This window comes from Dryobates pubescens, chromosome 3, assembly GCF_014839835.1.
Source record: "Dryobates pubescens isolate bDryPub1 chromosome 3, bDryPub1.pri, whole genome shotgun sequence".
Classification (NCBI taxonomy): Eukaryota; Metazoa; Chordata; class Aves; order Piciformes; family Picidae; genus Dryobates; species Dryobates pubescens.
Genome location: NC_071614.1, coordinates 23,484,249 through 23,506,731, shown reverse-complemented (window position 1 = coordinate 23,506,731; position 22,483 = coordinate 23,484,249). Strand labels below are relative to the sequence as shown.

Sequence of the window (22,483 nt, the reverse complement as noted above, 5' to 3'; positions counted from 1 at the left end):
CCAGTCCAACCCTCCTGCTAAAGCAGGGTCACCCACATCAATGTGCCCATGACTGCAATATCCAGGCAGGTTTGGAATCTCTCCAGAGAAGGAGACTCTATCAACTTCTCTGGGCAGTCTGGTTCAGGATTCTGTAAAGCCCAAAAGAAAAAGGTTTTTCCTCCTCTTCAGAGAGAACCTCCTGGGTTCCAGTTTGTGCCCATTGCCCCTTGTCCAGTCACTGGACACCACTGAAAAGAGTCTGGCCCCATCTTCTTGTCCCCTGCCCTTTAGCTATTGATGAGGATTGAGAGGATCCTCTGTTAGTCTGCTCTTCATCAGGCTAAACAGCCTCAGGTCTCTCAGCCTTTTCTCCAGTCTCTTCAGCATCTTTGTAGCCTCTGCTGGACTCTCTCCAGTAGTTTCTTGTCTCTCTTGAACTGGGGTGCCCAGAAGTGGACCAAGGATTTCAGATGCTGCCTTACTAGGGTAGAGTGGAGGGGACTGAGAACCTCTCTTGACCACACTCTTCTGAATGCACTTGATTTATCAGCTGCCTATGAGTTATATCCTTTTAAACGATTTTCTTCCTTGCCTAAATGAGCTGTTGACAGAAGAAGGTGAGGAAAGAGACTGCTTCATGGTAGCAGAGGAGCAGGACGTATCAGGCAATACTTCTAATTTGATGGCTGGGGTGCTACATCGAGGATGTCAAGCCCAGAGCTCCAGCACACTCCAGTGAGAGAAAGGCTGTTATTTGTTCTCCAGAACTTCAGTCAGTGAACGGGTCAGGCGATGGAGAAAACACACAGAGTATCTACAACTCAGGAGATGTCTTTTTCCTATCCCATGGGTAGGAACAAGCTCCTCATCTCTCTAAACACTTGAAGAAATGACAGCAGGATCAGGCATTTCCAGGGAGGCAGGATGCCAAATACCAGAGGCACAACACTCCATCTGTTGCTGTGGGTGGTCCAGTCGCCTCCTCTTCATCTCTACAAGAAGTTTGATGGTGCAGCCGAGAGCTCTCAAGCGATGTCTTTGGCAGCTGCCTCTCCTCCCCCCATTCTCATCTGCAGATCAACTTTCTTTTTTTCCAGGCTGCATGAAGGGGAAGAGCAGCACAGTGAGTCCCACCAGTTCCTGGGGAAATCTGCTCTGCCTCAGTGTTTCCCCTTTCCCTTTCTTAAGGGGGAAGGCACAATGAGATGAAAATGAGGAAAGCACAAAGAGAAGAAATTATTTCCTTTGCTGCTGAAGCAGTGAACATGAGTGGAGTAGCACATTGACTGTCCTACTCGGTTTGTTTGCATTGTGCAGTGTTTCTCTGGCACCAAACTCACTCTCCATCCGTCTGCTTTTTCCTTCGGAGACACAGGGAAAAGCCATGACAAAGCAAACTCCTCTGCACTGTTTGCAATCACCAGAGCTCTCTTCCTCCAGCTCCTGGCCCAGGCAGAAGCTGATGTCATTAATCATGGGCTCCTTCATGCCTTTTACTTGACTGACTGCTTCATAATGGGATTGTCTTCGTCAGGACCTGTTGAGATTGCCCAGAGTGAAAATTTGGTTTTTTCTAGGTTTTTAACACCTGACAGCATCTCAAATATCTGTTGCAGTGAACCAGGTGTTGTTTAAATTATGCAGGGCTGGGCTAAGGACTTGGGCAGCAGCCACATCACCACAGCTTGGTGTCACTGATGATGACCACTCCTCAGAAGCAAAACATCTATCGTCAGGGCCTGCAGAACACGTATTTTATGGAGGCTTTTTATAGTAATATCATTTAAATTACATTGGCTGACTTTTGCATATCCACAGAACGGTGGGAGGCAGAAGGGACCTCTGGAGATCATACAGTCCAACCCCGCTGCTAAAGCAGGATCACCCACAGCAGGATGTCCAGGATCACGATGTCCAGGCAGATTTGGAATCTCTGCAGAGAAGGAGACTCCACAACCTCTCTGAGCAGCCTGTTCAGTGCTCCAGCAACCTCACACAAAAAAAATTCTTCCTCATGTTCAGGTGGAATCTCCTGGGTTCTATTTTGTGCCTCTTGCCCCTTGTCCTGTTGCTGGGCACCACTGAAAAGAGCCTGGCCCCATCCTCTTTTAGATATTTATGAGCATTGATTCCTTCTCAGTCTGTTCTTCTCCAGGATAAACAGCCCCAGATCTCATCTTTGTAGCCCCTGCTGGACCTTCTCCAATAGTTCTTGTCTTTCTTGAACTGGGAAGCCCAAAACTGGACATTCCTGGATTGATAAGCATCTAACAGATTTGTATAAAATGTTATGGTGGGAGAGAGGAGGGAAAGGGAGTGAAGGTCACAGTGTTGTTCCACATCTTGCTGCTCTGACCTAAGAGCAACCAGGGATGTCAATGCATTGTCTTTCCTCCCATGGCACATATCTTCTTCCCTATCAGTGCTAGAAGGTGTAGAGAAGGAAACCCTTAAGGAATTGAATCCCTGGGATCTTGATTATGCTGTCCTAAGTCTTTTGGGGAAGTGGTGGAGTCCCCATCCCTGGAAGGGTTTAAAAGTTACGTAGATTTGGTGCTGAGGGACACATTTTAGTGGTGACCTGGTAGTGCTGCGTTAATGGTGGAACTTGATGATCTCAAACATCTTTTCCAACCAAAACACTTCTATGATTCTAAGATTATGTAAGTTTTCTCCATAGGTGATTTAATGCTCTTCTGCATGGCCAGAGGGTGGATGCAGTAATACATTAGTAGATAAATTCCCTGATGATATTCCAGGTGGGCTATTCAGATAGAGAGGCCTCCATCTAATTGGAAAGCTAATACTGCTGTTCATCATCTTGAAAGGGAAGAAAGTCCTTCAGGATATCTCAGTTCATGGAATCATAGAACAGTAGGGGTTGGAAGAGACCTCTGAAGATCAACTAGTCCTGCCCTGCTGGCAAAGCACCATCTAGGACAGGCCACACAGGAATGCATTCAGGTTTTGAAAGTCTCTAGGGAAGAAGACTCAACAACCCACTGGGCAGCCAGTTCCAGTGCTCCTGAGGTTTTTCCTAATGTTGAGGTGAAACTTTCTGTGTTCCAGTTGTATCCATTGCCCTTCATCTTATCACAGGGCACCACTGGCAAGAGACTGGCCCCTTCTGGACACCCACCCTTCAGGTATTTATAAACATTAATAAGATCCCCTCTCAGTCTTCTCTTCCCCAGGCTCAACAGCCCCAGGGGTCTCAGCCTTTCCTCATAAGACAGATGTTCCAATCCCTTAATCATCCTCCTAGACCTCCTTTGGACTCTTTCTGGTATTTCCCTGTGTCTCTTGGACTGGGGAGCCCAGAACTCCAGATTAAATACAATGCACCATTGCCAAGAGAGAGGTGGAGCTTCCTCTCACCATAACCACAACAGTGTCTCATTCAACTCCTAGACAAACTCTTGCAAGAAGAATGTTCAACAGCCTCTCTAATAAGTTTCCTGGCCCGGTCCTTCCGGAAGGGCCATCTGCACAATTAGAGCTGTTTCAGAGCAGTCACGCGAAATCAGGCAAAAGCAAGGGGAAAAGGCAGGAAACAGGATCAAATTTCTGTGTTTTCTCATAATAAAATAATTGAATGCCACCAGGCAGAAGGGCTTCAAGTGGCTGCTGCGCAGCTCAGTAACATTGTTCGTCTGTTTCACAGGGCAGACAAGCTGGAATTTTATGACCTTTCACTCACAAAAGTAATGTCAGGCATGGCAGTGGTCGTCCTTCACAGTCATGGTCTAAGACAGGGCTAGGGAAGGCCAGGAAAAGTGGCCTCCTTTGTGTAGGAGATGCAGAGAAGTCTCCTAAGTCACAGGTCATACAATCATGCAATCACTTTTGGTTTGAAGAGACCTTTAGGATTACCAAGTCCAACTGTTAACCCAGCACTGCCAGGTCACCACTAAACCCTGTCCCTCAGTGCCACATCTACACAGATTTTAAACCTGTCCAGGTCTGGGGAGTCCACCACGTTCTTTGGGCTTGACAGTCCTTTAGGGGAAGAAATGGTTCCCCATGTCCAACATAAACTTCCCCTGTAGCAACCTGAGGCCATTTCCTCTTGTCCTCTGCCTTGTTCCTTGGGAGAAGAGACAGACCCCCCACCTCACTCCAACCTCCTTTCTGGGAGCTGTAGAGAGTGAGAAGGTCTCCCCTCAGCTTCCTTTTCCCCAGGCTAAACAACCCCAGGTCCCTCTGCTGCTCCTCACAAGACTTGTGCTCTAGACCCTTCACCAGCTTCATTGCCCACCTCTGCACACTCTCCAGCACTTCAGTTTCATTATAGTGGGGGACTCAAAACTGAATTCAGTATTTGATCTGCAGCTTCACCAGTGCCCAGTACAGGAAGACTATCCCTGACCTTGTCCTGCTGGCCACACTATTGCTGATTGAGGCCAGGATGCTGTTGTGCTTCTTGGACACACACTGGCTCATCTGCCACTGCCAACCAGCAGCCCCAGGTCCTTTTGCACCAGGCAGTTTCCAGCCACTCTTCCCCAAGCCTAGAAGTTGCTGTGACTGAAGTGCAGGACCCAGCACTAGGCCTTGTTGAACCTCATCCCACTGGCCTCAGGCTGTTGATCCAGCCCATCCAGTTCATTTCCTAGCCTGTCTTAGATCCGGGTCTCGTACTAAATTATTGGTCAGTATCTTCAGGCTTTCCCAGAAACTGCACAGTGTGTGCACAGGAACATCCGGTGCCTTGGTGCCACCATGGGAATGATGCTGATCAGCTGACAACCTAATTTGGAGGGCTGGAGCTCCTCTGCTATGAGAACAGGCTGAGAGAGTTGGGGTTGATCAGCCTGGGGAAGAGAAGGTTCCAAGGAGACCTATTTGCACCCTTTCAGAACCTAAAGGGGCCAATAAGAACGCTGGGGACAGACTTTTTAGCAGGATCTGTTGGTGATGGAACAAGGAGTGATGGTTTTAAACTCAAGGAGGAGAGATTCAGACTAGATAGAAGGAAGAAATTGTTTATAGTGAGGGTGGTGAAACACTGGGCCAGGTTTCCCAGAAAGGTAGTAGATGCCCCATCTCTAGAACCACTCCAGGTAAGGTTTGATGGGTCTCTGAGCAGCCTGCTCTAGTTACAGATGTCCCTGCTCACTGCAGTGGGGTTGGACTAGATGAACTTCCCAACCAAAATCATTCTGTGATTTAATGATTCTATGACAAAGCTACTGATGGAGTCATGTCATCTCAGTAGCATGCTCCAGCAGTGCTCAAATAGCACAATGCAGGAGCAGGAGCTCTGACATCTCCACAGCCAAGGACAGAGTGAAAACCAGCAGAGCATTTGGGAGATAAAAGCATTGCATCTGGAATAAGAGAGACACCCAGCTTCAAACAAAAGTGACCTTATGATGCATAGTTGTCATCACTGCCATTCTGTAAAGCTGAAAAATGTTATATCAGATGTCTCCAGTGGTTCCATGTGCTGTCTTCCTGCCCTTGGTGGAGTAAATGGCAAGAGAGAATCTCAACACCGAGATCTTAGAGAAATGTCAGGCTCTCAGCATCAAAGAGGTTGAGGCTGTGCCAGTGCAGACATCTGTTGCTTATGTGGGATAACAGGCCACCTAAAGCCACTTTCTTTGAGCAGTTAAAGCTGAAGCACAGCTGAGGTGGTGCCAATGAGCCAGCATAGAGACCAGCAACACTTTTAGCTTGAGGCCATCAGCTTCGCAACCTGGGCAGAAACCATGACTCCACGGCATCAAAGCCTCCAGATCAAACACAAACAAGGAGCACAAAAAGGTGCTGGAGGAAAAGGAGCTCTGCAAGGACAATGAGTCATGTCTGCGGTGTCTGTGGGCACAGCAAAATTGGACTGCAGTTGGCAGGGTGTGCAGCCACAAGAATAAGGACTTAAGTTCACTTGGCAGCCAGTGACAAGTAGTGTCTCTCAGGGCTCAGTAGTGAGGCTGGAGAAAAGGAGGTTCGGGGGAGGCCTTTTCACTCTCTACAGCTCCCAGAAAGAGGTTTGAGTGAGGTGGGAGTCTGTCTCTTCTTCCAAGGAACAAGTGATAGGACAAAAGGAAGTGGCCTCAGGTCATGACAGGGGAGGTTTAGGTTGGGTATGAGGAACACTTTCTTCTCCAAAAGGGTTGTCAAGCCCTGGAACAGGCTGCCCAGGGCAGTGGTGGAGAAGTGCCATCCCTGGAGTGGTTTAGAAGCTGTGTACTTGTGGTGCAGAGGGACATGGTTTGGTGGTGACCTGGCAGTGCTGGATTAACAGTTGGACTTGATGATCTTAAAGGTCTTTTCCAACCAAAACAATTCCATGATTCTATGATAATTTGGCCAGCTGTGCCACATGGAACCAGAACAGCTAGCAAAGATCATTATCTTCCCATTTTCAGCAAGAGGCAATTATTATCATCCCCTGCTGCCCTCGCTCCTTTTATGTGCAGCAGCCGGTTTGACAGTTCCTCTGCTGATCTTGGCCCCTCCTGGCTGATGTTCACTTGCTGATGGGGTTCCTGGAGCAGAGGCTGGCACAAGCTGCATGTGCAGACTGGCACTAGGCAGTGTCACTGTGGGTGACATCAAGGTGCCATGCCCCTGACTGTGTGGCATCCCAGGGAAGAGGATTGCTTCCTCCAGTGATGCAGGAGGGTGAGAAATCAGTTGCCTCTTACTGCATTCAAACCTCAGTGGTATTGATTGCAGCAGTAACAACTCTGCACAAACAGCAGGGATGGGCTGTGGCACAGCCAGCGCCCAGCCACTCCTGCCTTGGGGAGACAAGCATCTGCCCTTCAGCTGCTGTACAAGCAGTGTCCTTGTCAAGAAGAATGATGTGATAGCCGTCAGGCAGCCAAGCACAACTGACCTCTTCCAGAGCAAATCATAGAATCATGGAATCATAGAATGGTTTGGGTTGGAAGAGAGCTTTAACATCATCAAGCCCAACTGTTACGTCTTAAGTCATCATCTCTTGTTAAGCAAGGGGGCTCTGGTTGGGCTCTGCTGGGTCATCCAAGTGCTATCCCAAGGTGGGCACCTTGGTGGGGAGTGATGAGGTTGAGCACTGATATAGGCTGGGCAGTGACTGGCTTGAGAGCAGCCCTGAAGAAAAGAACTTGGGAGTGCTGGTGGATGTGAAGCTCAACATGAGCCAGCAGTGTGCACTTGCAGCCCAGAAAGCCAATCACATCCTGGGCTGCATCAAGAGAAGCATAGTCAGCAGGTTGAGGGAGGTGATTCTCCCTCTCTGCTCTGGTGAGACCCCACCTGGAGTACTGCATCCAGTTCTGGAGCCCCTATTACAGGAAGGATCTGGAGATGCTTGAATGTGTCCAGAGAAGGGCCACAAGGATGAACAAAGGGCTAGAGCACCTCTCCTGTGAAGACAGAGTTGGTGCTATTCAGTCTGGAGAAGAGAAGGCTCCAAGGAGACCTTATTGTGGCCTTCCAGTATCTGAAGGGAGCCTACAAGAAAGCTGGGGTAGATTCAGATTAGGTGTTAGGAAGTTGTTCTTCACCATGAGGGTGGTGATACAGTGGAACAAATTACCCAGGGAGGTGGTGGAAGCCTCATCCCTGGAGGTTTTTAAGGCCGGGCTGGATGTGACTGTGAGCAACCTGATCTAGAGTGAGGTGTCCCTGCCCCCTGGCAGGGGGGTTGGAGCTGGATGATCCTTGAGGTCCCTTCCAACCCTATTAATTCTTTGATTCTATGTGTCCAAGCATCATGGCATGAGGAGGTGAGGCAGTGGCACTGTTGATTGTGTGTTTGCTCTGCTCCCAGGTACGAGGAGGAACCTCCGGAACGACCTCCTAGTAGCAGCCGATTCCATCACAAACACCATGTCATCACTGGTGAAGGAGCTGCATTCTGGTAAGAGTTAATTTCTGACTCATGCAGAAAAGGGAGAGCTGGAGGTCACAAGCTGCAAATTGGTCTTTAGATTTATTTTAGTCTAGTCTCCCATGTTTGGTCTGTCCTCCCAAGAAGCATGCAATAGGAGAAGAAGTAATGGCCTCAGGTTGTGCCTGCAGAGGTTTAGGTTGGACATGAGGAGCATTTCTTCTGCAAGGGGGTTGTCAAGCCCTGCAAAAGGCTGCATCAGGGCAGTGGAGGAGTCCTCATCCCTGGAGGAGTTTAAAAGATGTGGTGGTGAGGGACAGAGCTTAGTGGTGACCTGGCAGTGCTGGGCTGACAGTTGGACTCGATGACCTCAAAGGTCTCTTCCAAGCAAAATGATTCCACGATTCTGTAATTTTTATAAGATCTGTTTAAAGCATCCTGTGAGGGGCTGTGTACATTTTTTCAGTGATAAAGTGAAAAAAACCATACTAGAGCTGACATCCCCTCCAAGTACCTTCTGAACAGGCTCTCTATTGATTTTATCACTGAGAGTTAGGGCAATGCTCTGCAGACACAAACCTGGCCGATGGCACCGTTAGTGATTCATGACTCACATCCAGTTCCTGCTCATATTGATCCATGCATGTGGAACAGCACTGAGAAGCTTTTCCTTCAAGCCTCTCCTGAACCACTCTGAGGCAGGAGAAGTGCCACTTCCCAGTCCCACTTTTGGAAGTCAGAGCTCCTCCACAACACAAGGCAGGAGCTGGGGCAGATCTGTGAGCATCTCCAAAGCATTGCCTAGTGACATCAGTACTTGAGCATGACTTGAGGTCCCTCTGCAATGAATCCCCAGGAGATGCCATCATCACAGATATACAGTAAATGTGTGTGAGGCCAATGGCAAGAGGATTAAACAACGATGTGTAAAAAGCAGTAATTATTCCCTTTGTGCCATTTTTTCCTGTGCCAGTGGAGGTAAACATCCTGATAAGGCTGGAGCAGCTTCTGCTGTAGCCCAGCAACACGTCTCAACCTTCATCACACAGACTCCCAGCATGGTGGGGGTAGGAAGGGACCTCTGAGGATCATCCAGTCTAACACCCCTCTGCTAAAGCAGGGTCACCCACAGCAGGTTGCCCAGGATCACAATGTCCAGGCAGGTTTGGGATCTCTCCAGAGAAGCCACCACCACTTCTCTGGGCAGCCTGGTCCAAGGCTCCAGTACCCTCATAGGAAGTAGAGTTTTCCTCATGTTCAGGTGGAACCTCCTGGGTTCCGGTTTGTGCCCATTGCCCTTTGTCCTACTGCTAGGCACCACTGAAAAGAGTTTGTCCTCATCTTCTTGTCCCCTGCCTTTTAGATCCTGATGAGCACTGAGAAGATCCTCTCTCAGTCTGCTCTTCTCCAGACTAAACAGCCCCAGGTCTCAGCCTTTCCTTGTCAGAGAGATGCTTCATTACCAGTGGTGGACTAGAAGATCACTTAGGATCCAGCAGCTTGTTTGTGGGCTGCCTTCCCTATTCCAGCAGAATTGAAGCATTCTGCATCCAGAGCTTCCCCGGTTCTGCTCCACGCCTCCCCCAGCTCCATGCTTTATCCAGTAGTTGCATCACATAATCCCCCCTCATAAATGTATCCAACCCTGCATTCAAAGCAGTTCGGCTTCTCCCTTTTTTCCCCACTGCCCTTACTGGAGATCTCACTGCTATAAAGCAGGTTAATATTTTACTGCCCAGCAGTAAATTCAGCCCCTCTCTGCCCGGTGCCTGGGCTGCAAAGGCAGCTGTGAGTTAATAAAGCCTTTCATGTACAGCAGCAGCGGCGCTGGTGCCGATGCCGCGAGGGGCCAAGTGTGCCCTCAATAAATCACCATGCTGGAGACGCGCCGCTCTTTCCCCTCCAGGCTGAAACCTGGCAAGCCAAGTCTCTGCCCAAACCAGATGTCTGCAGTCATTTATTTTTTGCTTCTAATAGCAGAGGGGTCTGGCCAAGCTCAGGGTCTGCTCTGGGCTGGCTGCAGGCAAGGCTGGTGTTGGCTGGACCTGCAGCAGTCCTGCCCTCCTCTGAGATGCCACAGAGACTGGCAATGCCAGCAGCCCAGGTTTGAGCTCCTGACAGGCCTTGCAGCTCATCAGGGATCATAGAATCATAGAATGGTTTGGGTTAGAAAGGACCTTTAAAGGTCATCTAGTCCAACCAACCTGCAGCCAAGAGGGACATCTTCAACTAGAGCAGATTGCTTAGAACCCTGTCCAACCTGGCATGGAATGTTTCTAGGGATGGGGCTTCCACTACCTCTCTGACCAACCTGAGATAGTGTCTCACCTCCCTCGAAAAAATACAATTTCTTCTTTCAAACTAGTCTGAATCTTCCCTCTTTTAGTTTAAAACCATCACAACAGGCCCTGCTAAAAAGTCTGTCCCCAGATTTAAGAAGGTCCCTCTGGAGACCGTCTTGTTATCCAGGCTGAACAACCCCAGTTCTCTCAGCCTGTCCTTACAGCAGAGGAGCTCCAGCCCTTGGATCATTGATGTGGCCTCCTCTGTCCCCTCTCCAACAGGTCTATGTCTCTCCTGTGCTGAGGATCCCAGAACTGGACATAGTGCTGCAGGTGGGGTCTCAGCAGAGCAGAGAGGCAGAATCTTCTCCCTCCACCTGCTGGCCACACTGATTTGGATGCAGCCCAGGATGCAGTTGGCTTCTGTGCTGTGAGTGCACATTGCCAGCTCCCGTCCAGCTTTTCACCCACCAGCACTCCCAGGTCCTTCTCTGCAGGGCTGCTCTCCATCCCTTCATCCCCGGGTCTGGACTGATACCAGGGGCTTCCCCAACCCAGGGCCAGGACCTTACACTTGGCCTTGTTGCACCTCAGGAGATTCACAGGGACCCACTTCTCTAGCTTGTCTAGGTCCCTCTGGATGGATTCTATGTCTTAGATATGTCAACAAACAGACCATACAAAGCTGTTAGAGCACACAGGGGAGGGAAGATGCCAACAATTATAGTCTCCTCCTTGAGAATATGCAGATATGAAAGAAGGCTCCCCTGAAAGTATCTGAAACCATTTCACTTGTGTAAATTAGGAAAAGCATGAGTTATCCTCAGCTGAGAGCTGAGAGGATCTAACACATATTGTCTCAGAGGTAAACTGTGAGAACTGACACCTCCTCCAGCCCCAGGATGGCCCACTGGAGCTGCAGGCATTGTGTTTTGTGAGATGCCAGTGCCTGCATCACCCACGCTTCTGCTTGCCTCTCCATACCTTCACAGGAGCTCAGGAAAAATGTTCTTTCAGAAAGGAGGCACTGCTCAGGGTTCCCTTCCCCATCTGGGCTTCCAGAAGTGCTCTCACTATCCCACACCTAATAGTCTGATGCTCCTGAGGCTGCCAAGGGACCACTGAGACAAATTTTACTCCGGCTGAACTTAAAGACACACACTGCTGATCTCCAAGGATCAGGGGTGATGCTGCTGGAGGGGGCTCACAGGGAGACAAGTTCAGGACTCAAAAGTGGCTGCTTAGCTCAGGCTACCTATGGTTGTTTGAATGGCATTTGAGTTCCTGATTTGTTTTGCACTTACATCACACAGAATCCCAGAATTCCAGCATGGTAGGGCTTGGAAGAGACCTTTGGGAATAATCTAGTCCAATCCCTCTTCTAAAACAGGGTCACCCACAGCAGGTTGCCCAGGATCATATCCAGGTGGCTTTGGAATCTCTCAAGAGAAAGAGACCACACAACTCTCTGAGCAACCTAGTCCAGGGCTCCAGCACCCTCACAAGAAAGACATTTTTCCTCATGTTCAGTTAGACCTCTTGGGTTCCAGTTTGTGCCCTTTGTCCCTTGTCTTGTCAGTAGGCACCACTGAAGAGTCTGCCCCCATCCTCTTGCCCCCTGCCTTTTTGATATTGATCAGCTTTGAGAAGATCCCCTCTCAGGCTGCTCTGCTCCAGGTCTCTCAGCCTTTCCTTCTCACAGAGATGTTCCAGTCCCTTCAACATCTTTGTAGCCTCTGCTGGACTCTCTCTAGTAGTTCCTTTTCTCTCTTGAGCCAGGGAGCCCAAAACTGGACCCAGGACTCCAAATGTGACCTTAGTATGGCAGAGTAGAGAAAGGAGAAAGACTCATCAATGGTTGTCACTGAGTAGGCAGAGACTGTGTGACTCTCAGATACCTCATCAGTCCTGCTGTCAAAGCAACAAAAAGAGCAAATGGTTCTGAGATTCCCTTTGATCAGCTTGATTCAGAATGCCTCAGTTTGTCAAGACTGAGCCTTTCCTTTCATGTCTCCTCCTTTGCTCTGCTCCCTGCAGTGTCTGAAGTAGGCAGATGTGATATCACTGCTTTACCTGTTTGCTCAGGCCTCAATGTGCAGAGATATGAGCCGCTACCTGCAAAAGAATGTGACCTTCTGCTCCATAAATATGAGCCTGGCCATAAACTCTTCAGCTTAACCAGAGCTAGGTATGATGAACCACCAGCTCTTGGACATCAAATGAGTGGCTGTCCCTGTGGGCACAGCCCCTCACCAGTGATGTGACTTTGCCCCTGTGTGAGCATCACCATCACTGACAAACCCTGCAACACCAGGAGGGATCCTCCAAGGTTGTCACCTCATCCTTTGTAATTTTTCTTCCTTAGATTTGACCTCAGTCTGAAAGTCCCAGTTTCCTCCCCATTGTGGATATCATGCAGACCTTTGTTCCAAATATCTTAGGTCCCAATATTACCAGTGAAGCTGGTGAAGTCTTATGAGGAGCAGCTGAGGGAACTGGGATTGTTCAGCCTGGACAAAAGGAATTATTAGGGGAAACCTCCCTGTTCTCTACAACTCCCTGAAAGGAGGTTATAGCCTGCCCAGGGTTGGTCTCTTTTCCCAAGGAATAAGTGATAGGACAAGAAGAAACAGCCTCAAGTTGTGGGAGGGGAGTTTTAGGTTCAGTATGGGGAACAATTTTATCCCCCAAATGCTTGTCAAGGCCTGCAACAGGCTGCCCAGAGCAGTGGTGGAGTCCCCATCCCTGGAGAGGTTTAAGAGCTGTGTAGATGAGGTGCTGAGGGACATGGTTTAGTTGGTAGATTCCACAGCACTGAGTTAATGGTTGGGCTCAATGATCTTAAAGGTCTCTTCCAATCAAAACAATTCCATGATTCTATGATTCCCTCTATTCTTTCTTGTCTCATGTCTGGGTTGGTTTTTTTCCCTTTTGTTTTTAAAGCAGAGGAAGAAGATGAAGAAGAAACAGAAAAAATGCAGAATGGAAAGGACCAAGGTAAGGGGACAGGCTGTGGTCTCTAAGCTGTGAAGCATTTTCTCACTTGATCCTTTGCAGGAGCTCAATTTGCCTTGTGAAGACCCAGTAAAGGACTCTGAGTGAGGATGGCTTCTGGTGGAAGCAGCCCACATTGCTCCTGCTGGTGTTAGGTAATAGGTGGACTTGATGATCTCTGAGGTCTTTTCCAGCCTGGTTGATTCTGTGATTCTGTGCTCCTGTCACACCACCTGTAGACAGGGCACAAGTTTATCTGCCTGCTCTGGTCATCACCATCCTGCCAGATCACTCTCTCCAACATCTGCCATGGTTCAAAGTGATGTCACAGCCAGAGGTTTTCCAGTGTGTGTAGTCAGCTGTCAAGAATATTTTTCTTTCATCAGAGGTCATGCACAGAAATGTGTGAGATGAGGAGGAGTTGCTCCCAGTGCTGTGAGCAGGCCAGTTCAGATGGACACACTGGTAAAACCCAAAGCATGGGCTGGCCACCAGCCTGAGAGGTGGGACCAGCATCTGCTGAACCTCCTGTGACACCGGCTGGAAGGATGTTCAGGATTACTCTGTTGATGGCAATCCCATGTAGGCAGTGCTACCAGCTAAGTGGGGTTCTGCAGGAGGTCCCTTTCATCTCTGCTATCCCTGAATTGCAGGTCTAGATACTATTGCTGCCCAGATCTCATCTCCCTTTGGAGCACATGAATGCAAACATGTGGTAGCAGAGTTATTCCTGGGGCTGGAAGTGATTGCCACTGGCATGGAGAGCAGACCCAAGACTTGCAAACACCCATGCAGTGGACAGTTGAATTGGAGAGTGCTGCAGGAGATTGGTTCCTCTTATTCCTTCACAAGCACCTCCCAGACCTTCCTTGGGAGAAACCTTGCTGAGAGGTCTCAGGAGTTTTGCTTTCTGTGTTTTAAACCAAAGTGCAACTTGGACAGCTTTGAATCAGTCCAAGCATTTGTCTCACTTGAGCCAAACCTAATTTCATCATTGACAAATCGGAACTTCTTTTGTTGGTGTCTGCACATTTTCCTGCAGCTGAGCTGAAGGGGGTGGGGATCAGGTTTCTCAACAAAAGAGCTCATTTTCCTGAGTTTTCCTGTCCAATGAGTTCTGTGAAGTGTGTGGATGTTTGGAAATGCTTTGCTTCCCCATGGTTTGTCCATCAATGTCTCAGAATCCCAGAATCCCAGCATGGAGGGAGTCAGAAGGCACCTCTGGTGATCATCTAGTCCAACCCCCCTGCTAAAGCAGGGTCACCCATGGCAGGTTGCCCAGGATCACAGTGTCCAGGCAGATTTGTAATCTCTTCAGAGAAGGAGACTCCTCCAGGGTTCTGTAACCCCCAAAAGAAAGATTTTTCCTTTTATTGAGATAAAATGAGTTTGTGCCCCTTGCCCCTTATCCTGTTGCTGGGCACCACTGAAAAGAGTCTGGCCCCATCCTCTTGCCCCCCACAAGGCCTTTAGATATTGATCAGCACTGAGAAGATCCCCTCTCAGTCTTCTCCAGGCTAAACAGCTCCAGGTCTCTCAACCTTTCCTTCTCAGAGATGCTCCAGTCCCCTCAGCTTCTTTGTAGCCTCTGCAGAACTCTCTGTAGTTCCCTGCCTCACTTGAACTGGGGAGCCCAGAACTGGGCCAAGGACTCCAGATGTGGCCTCTCTAGGGCAGAGCAGAGGGGAATGAGAATCTCCCTCAACCTGCTGGTCACTATTGTGAATTCACATGAGGAGACCATTGGTCTTCTTGGCAATGAGGACACATTGCTGGCTGAGGGGAACCTTGTCCACCAGCACTCTCAGATCCTTCTCCACAGAGCTGCTTTCCAGCAAGTCAGCCTCTAACCTGTCCTGGTGCAGGAGGTTATTCCTATCTAGAGACAGGACTCTGCACTTGCCCTTGTTAAATTTCATGAGGTTCCCTTCCACCCAGCTCCCCAGCCTGGCCAGGTCTCACTGAATGGCAGCACAGCTTCAAAGTGTGTCAGCCACTGCTCCCAGTTTGGTATCATTAATAAACTGGCTGAAGGTCCACTCTGTGCCTTCACCCAGGTCACTGATGAATGAGACATGGTGAGTTGGTATGAAGAAGTCCATCACTATCAGATGTTGTAAGTTTGTAGGGAGGAGTGCAGTAGGTCTAATTTTAGCTAAACCAGGAGTTTTCAAAGCAGAATCACTTTGGCTCTGAAGCACAGGACCTCCTTTGCCCTAGAACATTCCTCCTCAATTAGATATTTTAGATGCTTGGCAGAGGAACCAGCTGCTCTTTTCCACACACACACTGTGCCTTCCATGGGAAATAGGGAAAGGGGGATCTTGAAGAGCTGAAATACGATGTCTGGTGGCAGAGATGTAGTAAGACAAATTCCTCTCTGTTACTCATTGTGGCAGCATTGAAGTCGGGGCGGGACCAAGACGTGTAACCAACAGCAGAACTTGGCCCAAAAGCCTCCATGAGGAATGTAAATACTGTCTGTGCCAGAGAGTGAGTGCTTCCAAACGTCACACAGCCAGCAAGAGGAAAACCTGGCAGGAAGATCCAGGAACAATGCATCAACTGCAGTCCTGGATCATGGCGGGAGCTCCTCCAGTGACCACAGCACAGGTGGTGGTGGGGTATCAGATTGTGTTTCATGCAGGCTTCATCAAGGATGAATGCTCTAGAGGTCCTTGTTCTCTGCACCTTGTTACTTAAGGGGCTCATGGCTGGGGTGCTCCAGGCATGCAGAGTCTGATGGGCCCCGTGCTCATGGGGAGCTCTACCTGCCCTGACTTCATTATTTGCACAGACTCTCTGCACAGCCCCATCTCAGCAAGGCTCTTCTGTTGCTTCCTCCCATCCTGAATGGGTGAGAGGATGAATAGATGACCTTTAAAGGTCCCTTCCAACCCAAGCCATTCCACAATTCTATGTTCAAAATGACTTGCAGCTCATTTATTCCCCATGTTCTGCAGCAGCCTAGACCAAGGAGATGCTGGTCCTCATGAGGACTCCGTTGCGGTGTGTTTCCTAGGGACAGCGTTGCCCTTGGGCCTCCTCACAGGTTTCTTCACAGAGTTATTTCATGTTTCTCTGTGTCCCAATTAATGAAGCTCAGAACTTGCTCCTCTGCTGGAGAGCCTCACGTTCGTGCTCTTTATTTAGCGTCAGCGTGCTTTGGCTTCAGCAGGATGAGATCACTCAGGAGGACTCCAAGTTGGCTGTGCCTTTTGTGGTTGGGATTACAAATTACTCATCATCTCCAGAGATCTCTACAAGGTTTCCAAGCACAGTTGGGAACTGGCAAAGCCACATCCATCCAGTTGTGTTAGACATCACTCCACAGCAGTTAATAATAATAATAATATAATAATAATAAACCAGGTTGGAAGAAACCTCCAAGATCATCGCGTCCAACCCCTCAACCAATCCAACCCACCTAAGCAACAAACCCATGGCACCAAGCACCCCATCAAGTCTCCTCCTGAACACCTGCAGTGATGGCAACTCCACTACCTCCCCAGGCAGCCCATTCCAATGGTCAATCACTCTCTCTGTATAGAACTTCTTCCTAACCGCCAGCCTAAACCTCCCCTGGCGCAGCCTGAGACTGTGTCCTCTTGTTCTGGTACTGGCTGCCTGGGAGAAGAGACCAACATCTGCCTGTCCACAACTTCCCTTCAGGTAGTTGTAGAGAGCAATAAGGTCACCCCTGAGTCTCCTCCTCTCCAGGCTAAGCAACCCCAGCTCCCTCAGTCTCTCCTCGTAGGGCTTGTGTTCCAAACCCCTCACCAACTTTGTTGCCCTTTTCTGGACTCGTTCCAGCAAGTCAACATCACCCAACCTCAGTGCTCTCTTTGAGTTGCACCTTCCTGAGGCGTGGTGTTACACCTCCAGACACTGCATGTGAGCCAGACATGAGTCCAAGCTGGATGGTCACTCAACTAGGGCTGTCCCACAGCCACTGTTCGCCACGGTCCTGCTGCCTCTCTCCATGATGCCTGCTCCAGCTGGTGACTAGGAGGTGAACCCACAACAATAGCACCTGAAATGAGATCCTCCATCAGCTGTTCCCTTCATATGTGGATTCCATAACCCTCAAAACCACTTGAAAGGGCACTGAAGAGCTATGCCAAACTGCTGGCAGCAAGCATGTGGTTTGCAGACCCATAAATTTGTTAGATGAAAATATGTTTGAAGTAGACCTGCCCATACTGACCAAAACTAGTCCCTGCAGCTGTCTGTTGCTGGAGGACTGGACAGCGTCCATCCACAGCAGGTTTGCAGGGTGACACCAGACTGGGAGGAGTGGCTGCACACCAGAGGGTCATGCTGCCATCCAGAGGGACCTCAACACACTGGAGAAATGGCCCAGCAAGAACCTCATGAAGTTCAACAAGGAGAAGTGCAAAGTCCTGGGAACAACACAGGCTGGAGGCCACCTGCTTGCAGCTCTCTTGGGAAGAATCCAGGGGTCCTGGTGGACACCAGGTGGACCATGAGGCAGCAATGTGACCTTGTGCAACAAAGGCATTGTCAGTCAAGGGACAGGATCTTTCCCCACTGCTCAACACTGGTGAGGCCCCCCTGGAGTGCTGATTCCAGTGCTGGGCTCCCTGTTAGAAGCAAGACATGGACAGACTGGAAAGAGCCCAGGGAAGACCCATGGCAGCTGTTAAGGCATTGAAGCATTTGTCCTATAAGGAGAGGCTGAGAGAGCTGGGTTCAGCTCAAGGTGTGTGAATAACTGATGGAAAAGACCAAAGAAAATGAGGGTCTTCTCAGTGACAGCCAGTGGCAGGGTGAGAGACAACCTGCACACATCCAAACAGAGGAATTCTGTAGGAACACAACACATACTCTTTTGCCACGAGGCTGGTCAAACACTGGCACAGGTTGCCCAGAATGGCTGTAGATTCTCCACCCTTGGAGATATTGAGAACCAAGGTCCTGAGCAGCCTACAGTGGCTGACCCTGCTGTAAAGGAGTAGGCTGGACTAGGAAATCACCAGAGGTCTCTTCCAACCTCAGCAATGCCAGGATTTGGTAAAATCAGGAGCACTTCTCCACCTGCAAAGTCTTTGCAGTCCTGAGTAGGACCAAGAGATGGGAGGCCAGCAGGTCAAGGGAGGGGATTCTGCCCCTCTGCTCTGGTGAGATCCCAACTGCAGTGCTGTATGCAGTTCTGGGGTCTTCAGGACAGAAGAGGCATTGACCTGTTGGAGCAGGTCCAGAGGAGGCCACAGAAATGATCCAAGGTGCTAGAGCCCCTTCTGCTGTGAGGACAGGCTGAGAGAGTTGTATTACTCAGCCTGGAGAAGTGAAGGCTCCAGGGAGACCTTCTTGTGGCCTTTTATTGCTTAAAGGGACCAGGAAGAAAGCTGGGGACAGATTTTTTTTAAGCAGAACTTGTTGTGACAGGACAAGGAGTGATGGTTTTAAACTAAAATAGAGAAGATTCAAATTAGACAGAAGGAAGAAATTCATCACTGTAAGGGTGGTGAGACACTGGTCCAGGTTGCCCACAGAGGTGGTGGGTGCTCCATCCCTGGAACCATTCCAGGTCAGGTCTGATGGAACTCTGAGCAATATGCTTCAGTCGAAGGTATCCCTGGTGACTGCAGCAAAGTTGAACTAGATGACCTTTAAAGGTCTCTTCCCACCCAGACCATTCTGTGATTCAATGATTTTTCAATTTCAGAGGAAATCAAATCACTTCTACATGTTCCTCTCCCTCTGTTGCAGGTTAGGCAGATGACTGCAGGCTGTACAACAATCCAGGTAAGGATGGGTGTGGGGTTTGGGATGCATTTTTATTTCCTCTCCCCGCCATCACTGCGCACCATTTCAATGCCCAGGACCAAGTCCTTGGTCTCTTCCTGCCTTTTTCCCCTCCTGTCCCATCTCTGCACAAGGAGGGCTCTCTGCCCATCACTCCACAACTCCAAAAAAGGATGCGGAGTGTTTCCTCACGGAGATCCGGTCCTGCTCCTGCTGCAGGCAGTGGGAAACGGTCACTAACCTGGGTGAGAACAACATTATCTCCTGGTTCATTAGCATCACGTCCACACTGAGAGGCCCCAGCCAGGAAACAGGAGCCTGTTGTGATGGACACTATCCAGATGTACTAAAAATACAATCTCTGCCCTCAAAGAGCCTGCGCTTCAAGTTATAATAAGGCACAGCAGATGGACAGACAAACAGGTGCTTGGAAAGCAGAGATAGCAGTGAGGGAGAGAGCCTGAGCCCTGTGGTGACAATGCCTGAAGGACCTGAATGAGATCCTTATCATCCCCTTCTGAAAGGCTTGTAGGAGGGCTCAGGTTTCCACACTCTGGGTGTGTGTTGTGTGCCTGTCTCACCATCCCCACTGTGAAGAGGGAGGGTTGTCATGGCAGAAAACCTAGCATGGATGCTACATAATTCATCAGAAAGGGATGAGGACTGGGGCAGGAGGAAATCTTGCTTCTAGGATCTTCTCCTTTACACTGTAGGTTGGAGAAAGTCTTTTAACTTCTCAGTTCAGCCCCAGCCTGATGGATCTGAGACATAGTTTTGCACAATAAAGCCACTACAGTTGTCTTCTGAAGGTAATCTCCAAAGGAGAACAAAGTGGGGTTTGCCCTTTTTTGCCTCCCTGCCATTCTAGCTGTGGATGGAGATAACACAAAAGTAGCTTGAGAGTCTTCCTGAGAGTTTCTTCATGAGAAATTCAAGTCCTGTCTCATCTGGGAGACAATCTGGTAACCCAAGAAGGGGTGAAATTATACTGTTGGAGAGGGATCCAGCAGTGCAGAGCTACGCATGCTGCTGGGGGGACAGGGAGGAGAGGCTTTTCTTGATGTCCCTTTAACTCAAATAGCTTTGGAGAAAAGAGTGGCTTTGACCCTGCTCACCACTTGGCCACTGATACAGAGGTGAGAAGCAACCTGTTCCCTAGGAAGCTCAGGAGTGACTCCAACTCCACCAAGGGCCAAAGCTGATGAGCACTGAAGTAGAAACAACTGTGAAAATAAGAGAAACAACTTCCAGGTTTCTTTATCCTCCAGAAGGAATGGGAAAGCATGTCAATGAAAGGGAAAAATCCCTTAAACTCTGCTGGTTCTTCAAGTTCCTCCTGTTTATGGTGTCAGGGCCTGGGGTGGGTTCTCCTGAGACTTCCTGATGGTGGTGGTGTCTGGCCTCAATGCACTGTTCCACCCTTTGGCTCTGTTTGCCCACCAGTGATGGAGGGGCTGAGGTGGGCAGCAACATCTTGGCTCTTCTGGGGGGAAGATGCTCAGCAGCAAGCTCACCTTGGCTTCCAAAGTCAGCAGTGTCAGCTCATGGGCCTTCACTTGCAGCAGCCAGGGACCTGCCCCAGCACCATGTTCCTGGTGTCATCGACTCAGGAACTCAGGTTTCCTCTTTCCTGAGTTGTCTGGGATCCAAGGTGAGGAGCTCTTGGATCAGCAGGACACTTGGTGGTCATGGTGGGTACCACACATTTGATCTGCCCTGCGCTTGCCAGCGATGGCCACAGAGATGCACAGACAGAAGGTTCAGGAGGTCGCAGTCACAGACCTGCGACTTTGCAGGAGCTGCTCTCCAAAGCTGCAGAGGGTGAGGCTGGAGCTCTGTTCCTTGCAGATGCTGATGGCACATTGTGTGTTTCTGATGACAGGCATCCAGGAGGGCTGCGCTTACGACCGAGACTTCTCCCTGTCCTCTGGAAGAGGCACATTCACCATCGCGCAACTGTGCTGAGCTCAACAACCTGCTGACCAAAGCGGCTTCCTCCAACCCACCTGGAGGGCTTTCCCCGTGGGCACTTGCCTCTTCGGTCATTGCATGTCCTACTTTCCTCCATCTGTCTACTAATGATAACCAAATCCATCAAAGTCAGCAGTTTAAGGGAGGTTTAAATGAAAACAGCACAAAAGGAAAGCTCATACTCGCAACTCCTGCTCCGTGTCCTGAGCTTCTTTGATTTCCTCCCAAATGGTGTCACCGTGGCTTCACACGCAGGTTATTTCCTCCTAACTTCTCCATGTGCATGGGAAAATGGGTATGGAGCCTCCCAGGGTCCCTCATGTGCATGACACAGAAGGGAAGCAGCCATCACACACCTGAAAACGCTGCGCTGTCTGCTGCTGGCTGATTGCCATCCCGTGGGATGTTCCCTGTCTGATCCCAGGGGTACCTGCCAGGGTACCTCACGGATGGAGGGATGCCCAAACAGAGGAGCAGCAGTGGTGGGGATGGGCCACCAGCTCCCTGCCTCCTGGCTCTGCTTCTCTTCAGACTGTTAAAAGGTGTCCCTTTTCAGCAGGGAATTCAGGGGTGGTCACTGCCAGGCTTAGGTCTGCTTTCATTTCACAGAATCCCAGCATAGTGGACAGAGGGAACCGCTGAGTGTCATCTACTCCTCCCTCCCTGATAAAGCAGGGTAACAGAGCACATTGTTGTGGATCACAATGTCCAGCCAGGTTTGGAATCTCTCAGAGAAGGAGACTCCACAACCTCTCTGGGCAGCCTGGCCAGGGCTCTGGCACTCTCATAGGAAAGAAGTTTTTCCTCATGTTCAGGTGGAACCTCCTGGGTTCCAGTTTGTGCCCTTTGCACCTTGTCCACTGAAAAGAGTCTGGCCTCAGGTCTCTCAGTCTTCCCTCATCACAGCACTCTCTCCAGTACTTCCCTGTCGCTCTCAAACTGGGAAGTCCAGAACTGGACACAGGACTCCAGGTGTGGCCTCACTTGTGCACGGTAGTGGGAGAGGAGAACCTCCCTCAATCTGCTGGCCACACTCTTGTGAATGCACCCAAGGAAACCATTGTCCTTGACTGTGATCTCACATTGCTGGCTGATGAGGAACTTGTCCCCTCCCAGGTCCTTCTCCACAGAGCTGTTTTCTAGCAGGTCAACCCTCACCTCTCCTGGTGCAGGGGATTATAAGGACCCTACCCTTGCCCTTGTTGAACTTCATGAGGTTCCCCTCTGCCCAACTCTCTGTCCAGGTCTCACCGAATGGCAGCACAGCCTGGCAGGGTGTCGGCCACTCCTCCCAGCTTTGTGCCATCAGAAGTGTTACTAAACCACATCGAGCTGAGTTTGGTTTAAAACCAAGAGAAAGAACCCAGTTGTGTAGCCCGAGGCTGGCAGCTCACTGCTGGCAGGGCTTTTCTTCCGTAGCTGCTTAGAAAGCCTCAGCAGCAGCTCCAGTCACGGGTGGGTTTCTTCTTAGTTGTTCTTTTTCTTGGTGCTCAGGAATGTTATTTTTAGTGGCAGGAGCTGAGAGCCCTGGTGCAGCTATAAATATTTATTGAGGGTGATGAACGGGAAGCAGTGATAAGCCCTGAAACCAGCCCTCAGCTTCTCTTCCTGCCTGAACCCATGCGTGGCCCCGGTGCTCGGTGGAAAGCGCTCGCTGGGT

General features: G+C 49.8%; 1 protein-coding gene across 10 annotated transcripts in view; it reads left to right on the top strand.

Annotated features, from left to right (window-relative positions):
- The window catches only part of DTNB (dystrobrevin beta), a 194,156-nt gene extending 172,432 nt beyond the window's left edge, over positions 1-21,724 (top strand). For 9 of the 10 annotated variants that reach the window (XM_054179822.1, XM_054179821.1, XM_054179820.1 and 6 more), the window contains 4 exons: positions 7,748-7,837; positions 13,033-13,086; positions 18,817-18,852; positions 20,735-21,724. In XM_054179822.1, coding sequence (XP_054035797.1) covers positions 7,748-7,837; positions 13,033-13,086; positions 18,817-18,821 — 149 coding nt within the window. In that variant the 3' untranslated portion in view covers positions 18,822-18,852; positions 20,735-21,724. The remainder of the gene's footprint in view (positions 1-7,747; positions 7,838-13,032; positions 13,087-18,816; positions 18,853-20,734) is intronic. The other variant, XM_054179814.1, reaches the window with a different exon arrangement.
- The last annotated feature ends 759 nt before the right edge of the window (positions 21,725-22,483 follow it).